At 57.8% G+C, this 14,750-nt stretch overlaps 1 protein-coding gene across 2 annotated transcripts in view; it reads right to left on the bottom strand.

Annotated features, from left to right (window-relative positions):
- TRAF1 (TNF receptor associated factor 1) overlaps positions 1 to 14,750 on the bottom strand; it is a 474,790-nt gene that overhangs the window by 51,516 nt on the left and 408,524 nt on the right. For both annotated transcript variants that reach the window (XM_069609529.1, XM_069609528.1), the window contains one exon: positions 879 to 1,325. In XM_069609529.1, coding sequence (XP_069465630.1) covers positions 879 to 1,325 — 447 coding nt within the window. The remainder of the gene's footprint in view (positions 1 to 878; positions 1,326 to 14,750) is intronic.

Raw genomic sequence — 14,750 nt, 5'->3', positions numbered from 1 at the left:
TATGGATGTTAGCGTGCGCTCCTGTGATAAGAGGAAGTGCTGCACTGAGAGCCCTGCGGACAGCACAATGCCCCCAGGGGAATGCCAAGGCTTTCCTCATTAGCCGATTTATGGGATATACTAATCTTTCAAGCCTAAACGGCTGATAGACCAGAAATTGGTCAATGGGGAATGCTGCACCACTACCCGGGATATAAATAGGCTTTATTGACTCGGTAAGTGGGCCACACCAGGATTTATGGTACACAAAGACAGAGTTAAACACCTGAGCTCAACAAAGACATTCAGCAAGGTTTACAGGCCCATAACACCTAATACGGCTTGAAGGTGGGGTCTATAAAGCGAGCCTTGTTATGTAGCATTGTGAACAATCTGCAGAACCAATATGCGGGCTATACTAGTCTGTACAGTCCAAAGATTGTCCAATGAGAATGCTCTTTGAACATTCCAGGGTTATAATCAAGCATTATAAACCCGGTTGAGGGCCATGCTAGGCATTATGGGCCCAGAAGACTGAGTTAAAGGCACAACAGCATCAAGGGCACTTAACCAGGTTTACAAGCCAATAACACCTAATTTGGCCCAACGGCAGCGGTCAACAAAACTATTGTAACTGGCATCACTCTTGATGGTATATAGTATATATAAATATATAGATGTTTTAGGAAATAAATACACTCCTAGGCAGTTGAAGGGAATTTTCTGCAGGTATGGTACGCTCCGCTGGTGACCTTGGGATATGGAATTTTGATCTATCCGCAGTCGATACTGGTTTGTATAGCCCGCCGATTGTCCAATGAGAATGCTCCTTGAACATTCCAACGGTAATAATAATCCAAAGGAAATAACATAACACCACCTTAAAACGAGCAACTCACCTTCTGCTCCAAGCTTCTTTTCATATCTTGATCCACAGCGCTCTGCCTCACAAAGGCAGCAATGGCCATGCTTGACGCCTCCACCTCTCTGCTCAAGACAGCCGCAATGTTTTCAAACACACGCAACTTCTCCTCGAGCTCAGCCAGCCTCTTGTGCTCGGCGAGCATTTGAGGGGTCATTTCCTCCTGTGAATTAGAAGGTGATTGGCTGAAGTCCACATCCAGGTTGCAGGTCACCTCCTCAGCATCCAGCACCTGAAGGCCTTTGAAGCTTTTCTCCAGACTCCTGGCCTTGGTGCCGCCTGAGTGTAGGCGGTCATGAAGTCCATTTTCAGCCATCCCAACAGGTAATAAGCTGGTTTTACATTGTTTGATGAACTGCAGCATCAGAGATAGGTGAGCCACCATGGAAAACTTCTCATGTTCCTTTGTCTTCTCCTTGCTCCCCTGTGGTAAAGAGAGCAGATGTCAACAACTTGATACAGGCACATGCATGGTCCGGATTAGTGTTGGATAGCTTTGATACAAACAATACTTTATGTAATCTCCCATACACCTGATGACAATAAGAGCAGGGATGGCCAAAGCGAAAATGTAATCTTTTATATAGAAGCTACTGTGAATGTCTTTTCACTTTTACACAGCACCCATTGAGGTCTTCATTGCTGTGAGTGCATGAACCAATTGAGTTCTTGTGAGTGAAAAACAGCTTGAGACCGATGCCCTCTACAGCAGCACAGATTTACTTACACTGATTGCTGTCATACAATGCCAAGAGGTAGTTCAGTCTGCAGTGTGGGATATACAAATTATCTGAAATTACGCACTCAATGACAGTCAACATCGTCCCAAATGAGAGCAGGTTATTGAGGCTTCATGTTCATTCTGTCCTTTCTGAGACATTCGACCAAGGGGCAACTTCGATGGACTCTTCTGGGCAAACACAATACACACCATAGGTTGCACTGGGTGGGATCATTTAAGAGGAACCGGCATTCAATAGGGAGGTTGTGGCGGCTCACATTCTGCACTTGCACACCGGCATGCAAGTCCATTTATCCACAATGTATCTTATGTGGTGGCACAGGGACCAGATACGAGCCCTTGCGTTCCGCCACCTACCTCCACCTCTGCATCTCAGCATCGGGTGTGCAAAAACACATAGGTGTGCCTTGGAACCAACACCCATGTGCATGCATTGCTGATAGTAGCCCTTCACCTAAGCGGGTTCGGATTTGCCGTTACTGCCCCTAAAGGGCCTGTCATGCAAATGCAATTTTTACATTTCCACCTTGTTGCACAGGTGTATAATGAATGACTGAAATGCTCATGCGCTGTGTAGACCCTTATCACAGTTGTGTCTTCCCCTGCACCACAGCCACTGCGACAAGAGTGACCAGGAACAGGGGAACAGACACAGAGGCCGATTCATGGAATAATTAGCGCGGCGCAAGTGGGCAAAAACGTGCGAATCGCAGTGGAATAGCGAAAATCGCAGTGAACGTGCGAAAATCGCACGAAAAGCAGCGCACGTCGATTCATGGAAGGCCGTGCGCGAGAAAACCAGCGGATGTGCGAAAAAAAAGTGCGCGGCGCACGTTGGCGCACGTTGGCGCACAGGCCATCTAACAGCGTGCGCCAGGTCACAGCGAAAATCGCACAGGCCACAGCGAAATTCGCACATAGCGCGGCGCACGCAATAAAAGTAGGCGGAACACGGGCGTAACACTCGGAATGGGGAACAACTTGCCAAAACGTGGGCGTCACGGGGGAAGTACAGGGCACAAGTGCGCGGAACGCCCACACGCTCGCCTACAACACGTATTCATGGAATAGAATAGGGGAAAAAAGCGCACGCTCAAACCAGCGCACAGGCACAAACACGACCGCCACAAGAAAGGAGGCGGTAGCGTCTCTGCGGCTGTAAGAAATGTGCGCCAAAAGGTGCGCCAACAAATAGCACCTATATACTGCCATGATGAATGTCCCATACTGTGGCCCTCCAGGAAAAATGACGTGCAAAGGGGTACCCACAAACACGGACACCCGCTGACAAAAAATACGTGTGCATGTATACCGGGGTGCGCGGGAAGTATCACACGCGATTTGCAGGGTACGTGCATCACAGGGGTTCGCGTGAAGTTATTCACACAATCGGGCCTGGGGGAGCGGGCTACGTGTATTACAGGGGTTCGCGTGAAGTTCCTCACGCGATCGGGCCTGGGGGAGCGGGCTACGTGTATTTCAGGGGTTCGCGTGAAGTTCCACACGCGATCGGGCCTGGGGGAGCGGGCTACGTGTATTACAGGGGTTCGCGTGAAGTTCCACACGCGATCGGGCCTGGGGGAGCGGGCTACGTGTATTACAGGGGTTCGCGTGAAGTTCCTCACGCGATCGGGCCTGGGGGAGCGTGCTACGTGTATTTCAGGGGTTCGCGTGAAGTTTCACACGCGAATAGCCTGGGCGCGTGTATTTCAGGGGTGCGCGGGAAGTTTTACACGCGATTTCTGCACGGTACGTGTATTTCAGGGGTTCGCGTGAAGTTTCACACGCGAATAGACTGGGCGCGTGTATTTCAGGGGTGCGCGGGAAGTTTTACACGCGATTTCTGCACGGTACGTGTATTTCAGGGGTTCGCGTGAAGTTTCACACGCGAATAGCCTGGGCGCGTGAATTTGAGGGGTGCGCGGGAAGTTCCTCACGCGATCGGGCCTGGGGGAGCGTGCTACCTGTATTTCAGGGGTTCGCGGGAAGTTCCACACGCGAATAGCCTGGGCGCGTGTATTTCAGGGGTGTGCGGGAAGTTTTACACGCGATTTCTGCACGGTACGTGTATTTCAGGGGTTCGCGTGAAGTTTCACACGCGAATAGACTGGGCGCGTGTATTTCAGGGGTGCGCGGGAAGTTTTACACGCGATTTCTGCACGGTACGTGTATTTCAGGGGTTCGCGTGAAGTTTCACACGCGAATAGCCTGGGCGCGTGAATTTGAGGGGTGCGCGGGAAGTTCCTCACGCGATCGGGCCTGGGGGAGCGGGCTACGTGTATTACAGGGGTTCGCGGGAAGTTCCACACGCGAATAGCCTGGGCGCGTGTATTTCAGGGGTTTGCGGGAAGTTCCACACGCGAATAGCCTGGGCGCGTGTATTTCAGGGGTGCGCGGGAAGTTCCACACACGAATAGGCTGGGCGCGTGTATTTCAGGGGTGCGCGGGAAGTTCCACACGCGAATAGCCTGGGCGCGTGAATTTGAGGGGTGCGCGGGAAGTTCCTCACGCGATCGGGCCTGGGGGAGCGGGCTACGTGTATTACAGGGGTTCGCGGGAAGTTCCACACGCGAATAGCCTGGGCGCGTGTATTTCAGGGGTTCGCGGGAAGTTCCACACGCGAATAGCCTGGGCGCGTGTATTTCAGGGGTGCGCGGGAAGTTCCACACGCGAATAGGCTGGGCGCGTGTATTTCAGGGGTGCGCGGGAAGTTCCACACGCGAATAGCCTGGGCGCGTGTATTTCAGGGGTTCGCGGGAAGTTCCACACGCGAATAGCCTGGGCGCGTGAATTTGAGGGGTGCGCGGGAAGTTCCACACGCGAATAGCCTGGGCGCGTGTATTTCAGGGGTGCGCGGGGAGTTCCACACGCGAATAGCCTGGGCCCGTGTATTTCAGGGGTGCGCGGGAAGTTCCACACGCGAATAGCCTGGGCGCGTGTATATCAGGGGTGCGCGGGAAGTTTTACACGCGAATAGCCTGGGCGCGTGTATTTCAGGGGTGCGCGGGAAGTTTTACACGCGAATAGCCTGGGCGCGTGTATTTCAGGGGTGCGCGGGAAGTTTTACACGCGAATAGCCTGGGCGCGTGTATTTCAGGGGTGCGCGGGAAGTTTTACACGCGATTTCTGCACGGTACGTGTATTTCAGGGGTGCCAGGGAGTCCCACATGTGATTTGACAGTGTGGGTCCTCCCAGGTGTACCCTGCACACCCTCCACGGCCCCTGCAGGCAGCCCACACCACAGGGGACTACCCTGCATCCCTGGTCATGTCCCGCAGGCAGCCCACCCAACATGGGCATGCCCCCCAGCAAAGGCACATGTCTCCTTGAACTAATGAACACCAACACATGTCCCCTTGCACCCCCACCCCCCAGCACTGTGGGGCACATGCCAGCAGTCCCCCACCCATGTCCAACTCATGTCCCCCACCACCCCCACCCCCCAGCACTGTGGGGCACCTGCCAGTAGGCCCCCACCCATGTCCAACTCATGTCTCCCACCACCCCCACCCCCCAGCCACCAGGGTCACCCTCCACCAGGGCCCCACTCATGTCTCCGACCACCCCCACCCCCCAGCACTGTGGGGCACCTGCCAGCAGGCCCCCACCCATGTCCAACTCATGTCTCCCACCACCCCCACCCCCCAGCACTGTGGGGCACCTGCCAGTAGGCCCCCACCCATGTCCAACTCATGTCTCCCACCACCCCCACCCCCCAGCACTGTGGGGCACCTGCCAGCAGGCCCCCACCCATGTCCAACTCATGTCTCCCACCACCCCCACACCCCAGCACTGTGGGGCACCTGCCAGCAGGCCCCCACCCATGTCCAACTCATGTCTCCCACCACCCCCACCCCCCAGCCACCAGGGTCACCCTCCACCAGGGCCCCACTCATGTCTCCCACCACCCCCACCCCCCAGCACTGTGGGGCACCTGCCAGTAGGCCCCCACCCATGTCCAACTCATGTCTCCCACCACCCCCACCCCCCAGCACTGTGGGGCACCTGCCAGCAGGCCCCCACCCATGTCCAACTCATGTCTCCCACCACCCCCACACCCCAGCACTGTGGGGCACCTGCCAGCAGGCCCCCACCCATATCCAACTCATGTCTCCCACCACCCCCACCCCCCAGCCACCAGGGTCACCCTCCACCAGGGCCCCACTCATGTCTCCCACCACCCCCACCCCCCAGCAGTGCAGGGTCACCCTCCACCAGGGCCCCACTCATGTCTCCCACCACCCCCACCCCCCAGCACTGTGGGGCACCTGCCAGCAGGCCCCCACCCATGTCCAACTCATGTCTCCCACCACCCCCACACCCCAGCACTGTGGGGCACCTGCCAGCAGGCCCCCACCCATGTCCAACTCATGTCTCCCACCACCCCCACCCCCCAGCCACCAGGGTCACCCTCCACCAGGCCCCCACTCATGTCCCCTATCACCCCCACCCCCCAGCCACCAGGGTCACCCTCCACCAGGCCCCCACTCATGTCTCCCACCACCCCCACCCCCCAGCACTGTGGGGCACCTGCCAGTAGGCCCCCACCCATGTCCAACTCATGTCTCCCACCACCCCCACCCCCCAGCACTGTGGGGCACCTGCCAGCAGGCCCCCACCCATGTCCAACTCATGTCTCCCACCACCCCCACACCCCAGCACTGTGGGGCACCTGCCAGCAGGCCCCCACCCATATCCAACTCATGTCTCCCACCACCCCCACCCCCCAGCCACCAGGGTCACCCTCCACCAGGGCCCCACTCATGTCTCCCACCACCCCCACCCCCCAGCAGTGCAGGGTCACCCTCCACCAGGGCCCCACTCATGTCTCCCACCACCCCCACCCCCCAGCACTGTGGGGCACCTGCCAGCAGGCCCCCACCCATGTCCAACTCATGTCTCCCACCACCCCCACACCCCAGCACTGTGGGGCACCTGCCAGCAGGCCCCCACCCATGTCCAACTCATGTCTCCCACCACCCCCACCCCCCAGCCACCAGGGTCACCCTCCACCAGGCCCCCACTCATGTCCCCTATCACCCCCACCCCCCAGCCACCAGGGTCACCCTCCACCAGGCCCCCACTCATGTCTCCCATCACCCCCACACCCCAGCAGTGCAGGGTCACCCTCCACCAGGCCCCCACTCATGTCTCCCACCACCCCCACCCCCCAGCAGTGCAGGCTCAACCTCCACCAGGCCCCCACTCATGTCCCCCTGCACCCCCACCCCCCTGCCACCATGTGCAGCCCCCACCAGGTCCTCACAATCCCCAATCATGTGCGTAATGGTCAGCCTCCACAGCCAAAAAGACCTACCAAGTAACCCATTCACCCACATGGAAATGGAAATCACATGTTACACCCCCAATGTACATGAAGCAAATGAACCCATGTCCGTCACACACATATTTTCAAATTGAATGGGAAAACACACAACATGACATGCATGAAACCAATGAGATGAAACCACACAGTGAACAATGTAAAAAAAAATGTATTGAAAAAAATACAAATGCCAAAGAAAGAAAACTAACTACAATGTAAATGTGAAAAAATAAGCTGCATGTCCGCATAAAAACACAAATCTAGAAAAGCAAATCAAAAAAATTATGTCCAAAGTGAAATGTAAAAACTCTCCATGCAACAAAGAACTATGTACAAAAATAACAAGGGTCCATCATCACAACTGAACTAAGGAAACCTCCTAAAAAACCTACCTAAATATCAACTATATACAAAAAGTGGAGCAGTGTCCGTCGACTCCAAATAATAATAAGAACGAAAGGAAACCTAAAACTAAAGAACTATATACAAAGGCGGCGGGCAAGTCCAGCGGCTCACTCTGTGGTGTTCCGGGCCAGGGCATCATCGAACTCCTGTTCGATGTCCCGGAGGCGGTCCAGTTCCATGGCCCCGAGGGTCCGCAGGGACGACGCTGTGTCCTCCTCCAACCCCCTGCGGATTGCCTCGAGGCACTCGGCCCGCCTCAGGGCCCTCCGCATGGAGTTCTCCGCCCTGACCATTGTGAGCCGCGCCTCTTCCGCCCGCCGCCGCTCCGCACCTATGGCGTGGCCCAACCGCTGCCACACGGAAGACACTCTCTGTCCTGGGTCCTCCTGCCCTCCGGCCGATGCCTGCCCCTCCGATGTCGAAGGCCCCGAGCCTTCATGGCTCCCACCATCTTGCTGCTGCTGCTGCTCTGCCTCTGCCCGTGCACTGCCTCCTGCTGCCTGCACATCCTCCGCCGGCTGGGGTGCACCTGTTGATGTGGCCACCCCTGCTGGACGTCCGACTCCCGACTGTGGCAGGGATGCCTCCTCCACCAGCCTGGCCGCACTGTCAGAGGCAGCTCCACAGGGCACCCAGGTGACTGATGGGTGGGAAGATGGCACAGAGGACGACTGGCGCGTAGGGGGTCCAGTTGAGGAGGGGGTCGGAGCAAGCCCCATCAGACAGCGGAATCCGGCCTGGGTGACCTGTCCCAGCAGGCTGACGTGGTCAACGAGCCATTCGAGATGACGTGCAGTCTCTCCATGAAAAGACTGCAGGTCACCTCGCATGGCCCGTTGACGCAACGCCACACCAGCCAGGACAGGCTCAACCCGGTCCTGGATGGCCACGTCCGCAGGCAGAGGAAGGCCAGTTGACGTCAGCTCATCCCCTGCCTGAAAACGGGTCTGGACGTAGGCATCCCTGCTGGTGCAAGATGATGCAGGGACAGGATCGGGGACAGGATTGCACACAGGCACCTCCGCGGCCGCCTGTGCTGCCTCCTGTCCCTGGTCCTGGACTGCACCACTAGCACCAGTGGGATCCCCACCTCCAGACCCTGTCTCTGGTGCTTGCGCGGCCCCCTCCTCCACCAAACCCCCCACCAACCTGGATGACTCTGTGCCATCTTCCCCTGTTGGGCCCTGTGGGGTCCCAGCTGCCCCTTCTGCTGCCGAGGAGTCCAACTGCAACCTCCGCCTCTTGGACCTCCCCCCGGCAGCTGCGGCCTGGGACGCGGCACCGGACTCCTCACTCCCCGACGAGATGACAACACGGGAGGGGAGCCGGGCCTTGCGTCTCCGGCTGGCGGTCGGATCCCCGCCGCTGTGCTCCACAGCACCTTCTCCGCCCTCTTCATCAGTTGACGCTGCAGACAGGGAGAAACAAAACACAGGCATCAGGGCACTGTACAATGGACACATACACGCATGACAGTTGCACATGAGTGGCATTGGCAAACCTCAGACATGTCATCACAATCCCCAACACACATGTCATTGCAACTGGCACACATGAGCCATACCACAGCCATATCGCAACTGCCACCACCATCCCCACACATACAACAGCATCAGCAGCCAAAGGGGAGCCATACATCACATGCAACACAGGAAGTGCACCACACATGTACACACACCACCACACTTGCATGCATGTCTACACCTCTGCCAAGTGTCGCACTGTTCAGACGGGCATCCATGTCACATCTGCCAATCAGGCTTCCACATACCGCTGTCACATGCATCCATGTAGCATCACTGTTGCACCTTTGACAAATACACACACATGCACATGTACACAGTGCTCATACATGCAGCCGAAAACAACATACATGCCTGACATCACGGACATGTCTACTTACATACACATTCATCCAAACATGTGTGCACGCACAACTGCATTTGCCATGCAAGCCCACACACACAAGCACCATCCATGTCTCACACATTACAGCCCTCGCATGTGTCAGCCCCACGGCCCTGTACACCCCCACCCATACTCCACCCCATACAAACAGATGTGCAACTGGCACAATGGGGAATGATCACCACACGCCCTGCTCACAACCAGGATGCATGTACACTCACCGCTCGACTCCAGACGGCTCTGCTTCTCTAGGACCTGGACGTGGAGCGCTGGGGATATGCGTTCCAGGACCCCCATCTGTTCTTCCGACAAGTGGCCCCGGCGCCCCTTGGCATCCGCTGCCTTCAAGAGGCGCCGGGCCTTGTTCAGGGTCCTGGACCTGAAGTCCTCCCAGCGCTTCCTGACATGTTGTAAGTCCCGGACTGCCACCCCCTCCGCGTTGATGGCAGTCACGATGTCTGTCCAGATCCGAGTCCGTCCTTCCTTGTCGGCGCGGGAACTTCCAAAGAGGGCATCATACTGCCCCAGGACTTGCTCCACCAGGACACCAACTTCGGTGGCACTGAAGCTGGTGCCCCTCTGCCTCTCTGGCCGGGGGTTGTCAGTGGTCACAGATGGTGTTAGCCCCGACATGACAACCCCAGAGGCAGGAGTGGGTGGGCAACTGGGTCCTGGGGCTGGGCTGTGGAGCGATGGAATTCCAGTCGGGAGTCTTCTGTTCCAGCAGGGGTGGTCACAGCAACAGCACCCCTGGCTGATGTGCAGGCAGCAAATGGCAGTGCACGTGGGCAGCAGGCAGTCAGGCAGCAGCAGATAGCAGGTGGGAGCGTGCTCGGGGCTCTGGGGGGCAGTAATTCGGCCTTCTGGGCAGGAGCGTGGTCTCCCGTGTGCTCACGCGTGGCCAGCTTGGTACGGAGTGAATTGGCACGTGAAAATCCTGCACGTCAGCGTGAAAACCGAGGAAAGGCCCTTAGCGCGTAAGCGCGTCAGCACGCATACGCGATTCCATTGGACCAAAGGCCCTCAGCGCGTAAGCGCGTCTGTGACGTGACCCGCACGGGTGTTTCCCACACAGCACGTGATGACAGAGCACACGTGGAAAGACTGCACGTCAGAGTCTCATTGCGTGTAATTGGACAAAAGTGCGTGTACACGCGATTGGCCTATGTACGTGTATATGAGGTGTGCGCGGACACTTACACACGCAAGTACATCAGCGCACCTGTATCCCGGTGTACGGCCATTTCCACCAATCACACGCAATGAGACTCTGACGTGCAGTCTTTCCACGTGTGCTCTGTCATCACGTGCTGTGTGGGAAACACCCGTGCGGGTCACGTCACAGACGCGCTTACGCGCTGAGGGCCTTTGGTCCAATGGAATCGCGTATGCGTGCTGACGCGCTTACGCGCTAAGGGCCTTTCCTCGGTTTTCACGCTGACGTGCAGGATTTTCACGTGCCAATTCACTCCGTACCAAGCTGGCCACGCGTGAGCACACGGGAGACCACGCTCCTGCCCAGAAGGCCGAATTACTGCCCCCCAGAGCCCCGAGCACGCTCCCACCTGCTATCTGCTGCTGCCTGACTGCCTGCTGCCCACGTGCACTGCCATTTGCTGCCTGCACATCAGCCAGGGGTGCTGTTGCTGTGACCACCCCTGCTGGAACAGAAGACTCCCGACTGGAATTCCATCGCTCCACAGCCCAGCCCCAGGACCCAGTTGCCCACCCACTCCTGCCTCTGGGGTTGTCATGTCGGGGCTAACACCATCTGTGACCACTGACAACCCCCGGCCAGAGAGGCAGAGGGGCACCAGCTTCAGTGCCACCGAAGTTGGTGTCCTGGTGGAGCAAGTCCTGGGGCAGTATGATGCCCTCTTTGGAAGTTCCCGCGCCGACAAGGAAGGACGGACTCGGATCTGGACAGACATCGTGACTGCCATCAACGCGGAGGGGGTGGCAGTCCGGGACTTACAACATGTCAGGAAGCGCTGGGAGGACTTCAGGTCCAGGACCCTGAACAAGGCCCGGCGCCTCTTGAAGGCAGCGGATGCCAAGGGGCGCCGGGGCCACTTGTCGGAAGAACAGATGGGGGTCCTGGAACGCATATCCCCAGCGCTCCACGTCCAGGTCCTAGAGAAGCAGAGCCGTCTGGAGTCGAGCGGTGAGTGTACATGCATCCTGGTTGTGAGCAGGGCGTGTGGTGATCATTCCCCATTGTGCCAGTTGCACATCTGTTTGTATGGGGTGGAGTATGGGTGGGGGTGTACAGGGCCGTGGGGCTGACACATGCGAGGGCTGTAATGTGTGAGACATGGATGGTGCTTGTGTGTGTGGGCTTGCATGGCAAATGCAGTTGTGCGTGCACACATGTTTGGATGAATGTGTATGTAAGTAGACATGTCCGTGATGTCAGGCATGTATGTTGTTTTCGGCTGCATGTATGAGCACTGTGTACATGTGCATGTGTGTGTATTTGTCAAAGGTGCAACAGTGATGCTACATGGATGCATGTGACAGCGGTATGTGGAAGCCTGATTGGCAGATGTGACATGGATGCCCGTCTGAACAGTGCGACACTTGGCAGAGGTGTAGACATGCATGCAAGTGTGGTGGTGTGTGTACATGTGTGGTGCACTTCCTGTGTTGCATGTGATGTATGGCTCCCCTTTGGCTGCTGATGCTGTTGTATGTGTGGGGATGGTGGTGGCAGTTGCGATATGGCTGTGGTATGGCTCATGTGTGCCAGTTGCAATGACATGTGTGTTGGGGATTGTGATGGCATGTCTGAGGTTTGCCAATGCCACTCATGTACAACTGTCATGTGTGTATGTGTCCATTGTACAGTGCCCTGATGCCTGTGTTTTGTTTCTCCCTGTCTGCAGCGTCAACTGATGAAGAGGGCGGAGAAGGTGCTGTGGAGCACAGCGGCGGGGATCCGACCGCCAGCCGGAGACGCAAGGCCCGGCTCCCCTCCCGTGTTGTCATCTCGTCGGGGAGTGAGGAGTCCGGTGCCGCGTCCCAGGCCGCAGCTGCCGGGGGGAGGTCCAAGAGGCGGAGGTTGCAGTTGGACTCCTCGGCAGCAGAAGGGGCAGCTGGGACCCCACAGGGCCCAACAGGGGAAGATGGCACAGAGTCATCCAGGTTGGTGGGGGGTCTGGTGGAGGAGGAGGCCGTGCAAGCACCAGAGACGGGGTCTGGAGGTGGGGATCCCACTGGTGCTAGTGGTGCAGTCCAGGATCAGGGACAGGAGGCAGCACAGGCGGCCGCGGAGGTGCCTGTGTGCAATCCTGTCCCCGATCCTGTCCCTGCATCATCTTGCACCAGCAGGGATGCCTACGTCCAGACCCGTTTTCAGGCAGGGGATGAGCTGACGTCAACTGGCCTTCCTCTGCCTGCGGACGTGGCTATCCAGGTCCGGGTTGAGCCTGTCCTGGCTGGTGTGGCGTTGCGTCAACGGGCCATGCGAGGTGACCTGCAGTCTTTTCATGGAGAGACTGCACGTCATCTCGAATGGCTCGTTGACCACGTCAGCCTGCTGGGACAGGTCACCCAGACCGGATTCCTCCGTCTGATGGGGCTTGTTCCGACCCCCTCCTCAACTGGACCCCCTACGCGCCAGTCGTCCTCTGTGCCATCTTCCCACCCATCAGTCACCTGGGTGCCCTGTGGAGCTGCCTCTGACAGTGCGGCCAGGCTGGTGGAGGAGGCATCTCTGCCACAGTCGGGAGTCGGACGTCCAGCAGGGGTGGCCACATCAACAACTGCACCCCAGCCGGCGGAGGATGTGCAGGCAGCAGGAGGCAGTGCACGGGCAGAGGCAGAGCAGCAGCAGCAGCAAGATGGTGGGAGCCATGAAGGCTCGGGGCCTTCGACATCGGAGGGGCAGGCATCGGCCGGAGGGCAGGAGGACCCAGGACAGAGAGTGTCTTCCGTGTGGCAGCGGTTGGGCCACGCCATAGGTGCGGAGCGGCGGCGGGCGGAAGAGGCGCGGCTCACAATGGTCAGGGCGGAGAACTCCATGCGGAGGGCCCTGAGGCGGGCCGAGTGCCTCGAGGCAATCCGCAGGGGGTTGGAGGAGGACACGGCGTCGTCCCTGCGGACCCTCGGGGCCATGGAACTGGACCGCCTCCGGGACATCGAACAGGAGTTCGATGATGCCCTGGCCCGGAACACCACAGAGTGAGCCGCTGGACTTGCCCGCCGCCTTTGTATATAGTTCTTTAGTTTTAGGTTTCCTTTGTTTTTTCTTATGATTTGGAGTCGACGGACACTGCTCCACTTTTTGTATATAGTTGATATTTAGGTAGGTTTTTTAGGAGGTTTCCTTAGTTCTGTTGTGATGATGGACCCTTGTTATTTTTGTACATAGTTCTTTGTTGCACGGAGAGTTTTGACATTTCACTTTGGACAACATTTTTTGGATTAGATTTTCTAGTTTTGTGTTTTTATGCGGACATGCAGCTTCTTTTTTCACATTTACATTGTAGTTAGTTTTCTTTCTTTAGCATTCGTATTTTTTTCTAATACTTTTTTTTAACATTGTTCACTGTGTGGTTTCATCTCATTGGTTTCATGCATGTCATGTTGTGTGTTTTCCCATTCAATTGGAAAATATGTGTGTGACGGACATGGGTTCATTTGCTTCATGAACATTGGGGGTGTAACATGTGATTTCCATTTCCATGTGGGTGAATGGGTTACTTGGTAGGGCTTTTTGGCTGTGGAGGCTGACCAATACGCACATTGTGAGGACCTGGTGGGGGCTGCACATGGTGGCAGGGGGGTGGGGGTGGTGGGAGACATGAGTGGGGGCCTGGTGGAGGGTGCCCCTGCACTGCTGGGGGGTGGGGGTGGTGGGAGACATGAGTGGGGGCCTGGTGGAGGGTGACCCTGGTGGCTGGGGGGTGGGGGTGGTGGGAGACATGAGTGGGGGCCTGGTGGAGGCTGCCCCTGCACTGCTGGGGGGTGGGGGTGGTGGGAGACATGAGTGGGGACCTGGTGGGGGCTGCACATGGTGGCAGGGGGGTGGGGGTGGTGGGAGACATGAGTGGGGGCCTGGTGGAGGGTGCCCCTGCACTGCTGGGGGGTGGGGGTGGTGGGAGACATGAGTGGGGGCCTGGTGGAGGGTGACCCTGGTGGCTGGGGGGTGGGGGTGATAGGGGACATGAGTGGGGGCCTGGTGGAGGCTGCCCCTGCACTGCTGGGGGGTGGGGGTGGTGGGAGACATGAGTGGGGGCCTGGTGGAGGGTGCCCCTGCACTGCTGGGGGGTGGGGGTGGTGGGAGACATGAGTGGGGGCCTGGTGGAGGGTGCCCCTGCACTGCTGGGGGGTGGGGGTGGTGGGAGACATGAGTGGGGGCCTGGTGGAGGGTGCCCCTGGTGGCGGGGGGGTGGGGGTGATAGGGGACATGAGTGGGGGCCTGGTGGAGGCTGCCCCTGCACTGCTGGGGGGTGGGGGTGGTGGG

Source organism: Ambystoma mexicanum, chromosome 8, assembly GCF_040938575.1.
Source record: "Ambystoma mexicanum isolate Mex_15411 chromosome 8, UKY_AmexF1_1, whole genome shotgun sequence".
Classification (NCBI taxonomy): Eukaryota; Metazoa; Chordata; class Amphibia; order Caudata; family Ambystomatidae; genus Ambystoma; species Ambystoma mexicanum.
This window is presented reverse-complemented; position numbering and strand designations above follow the sequence as displayed.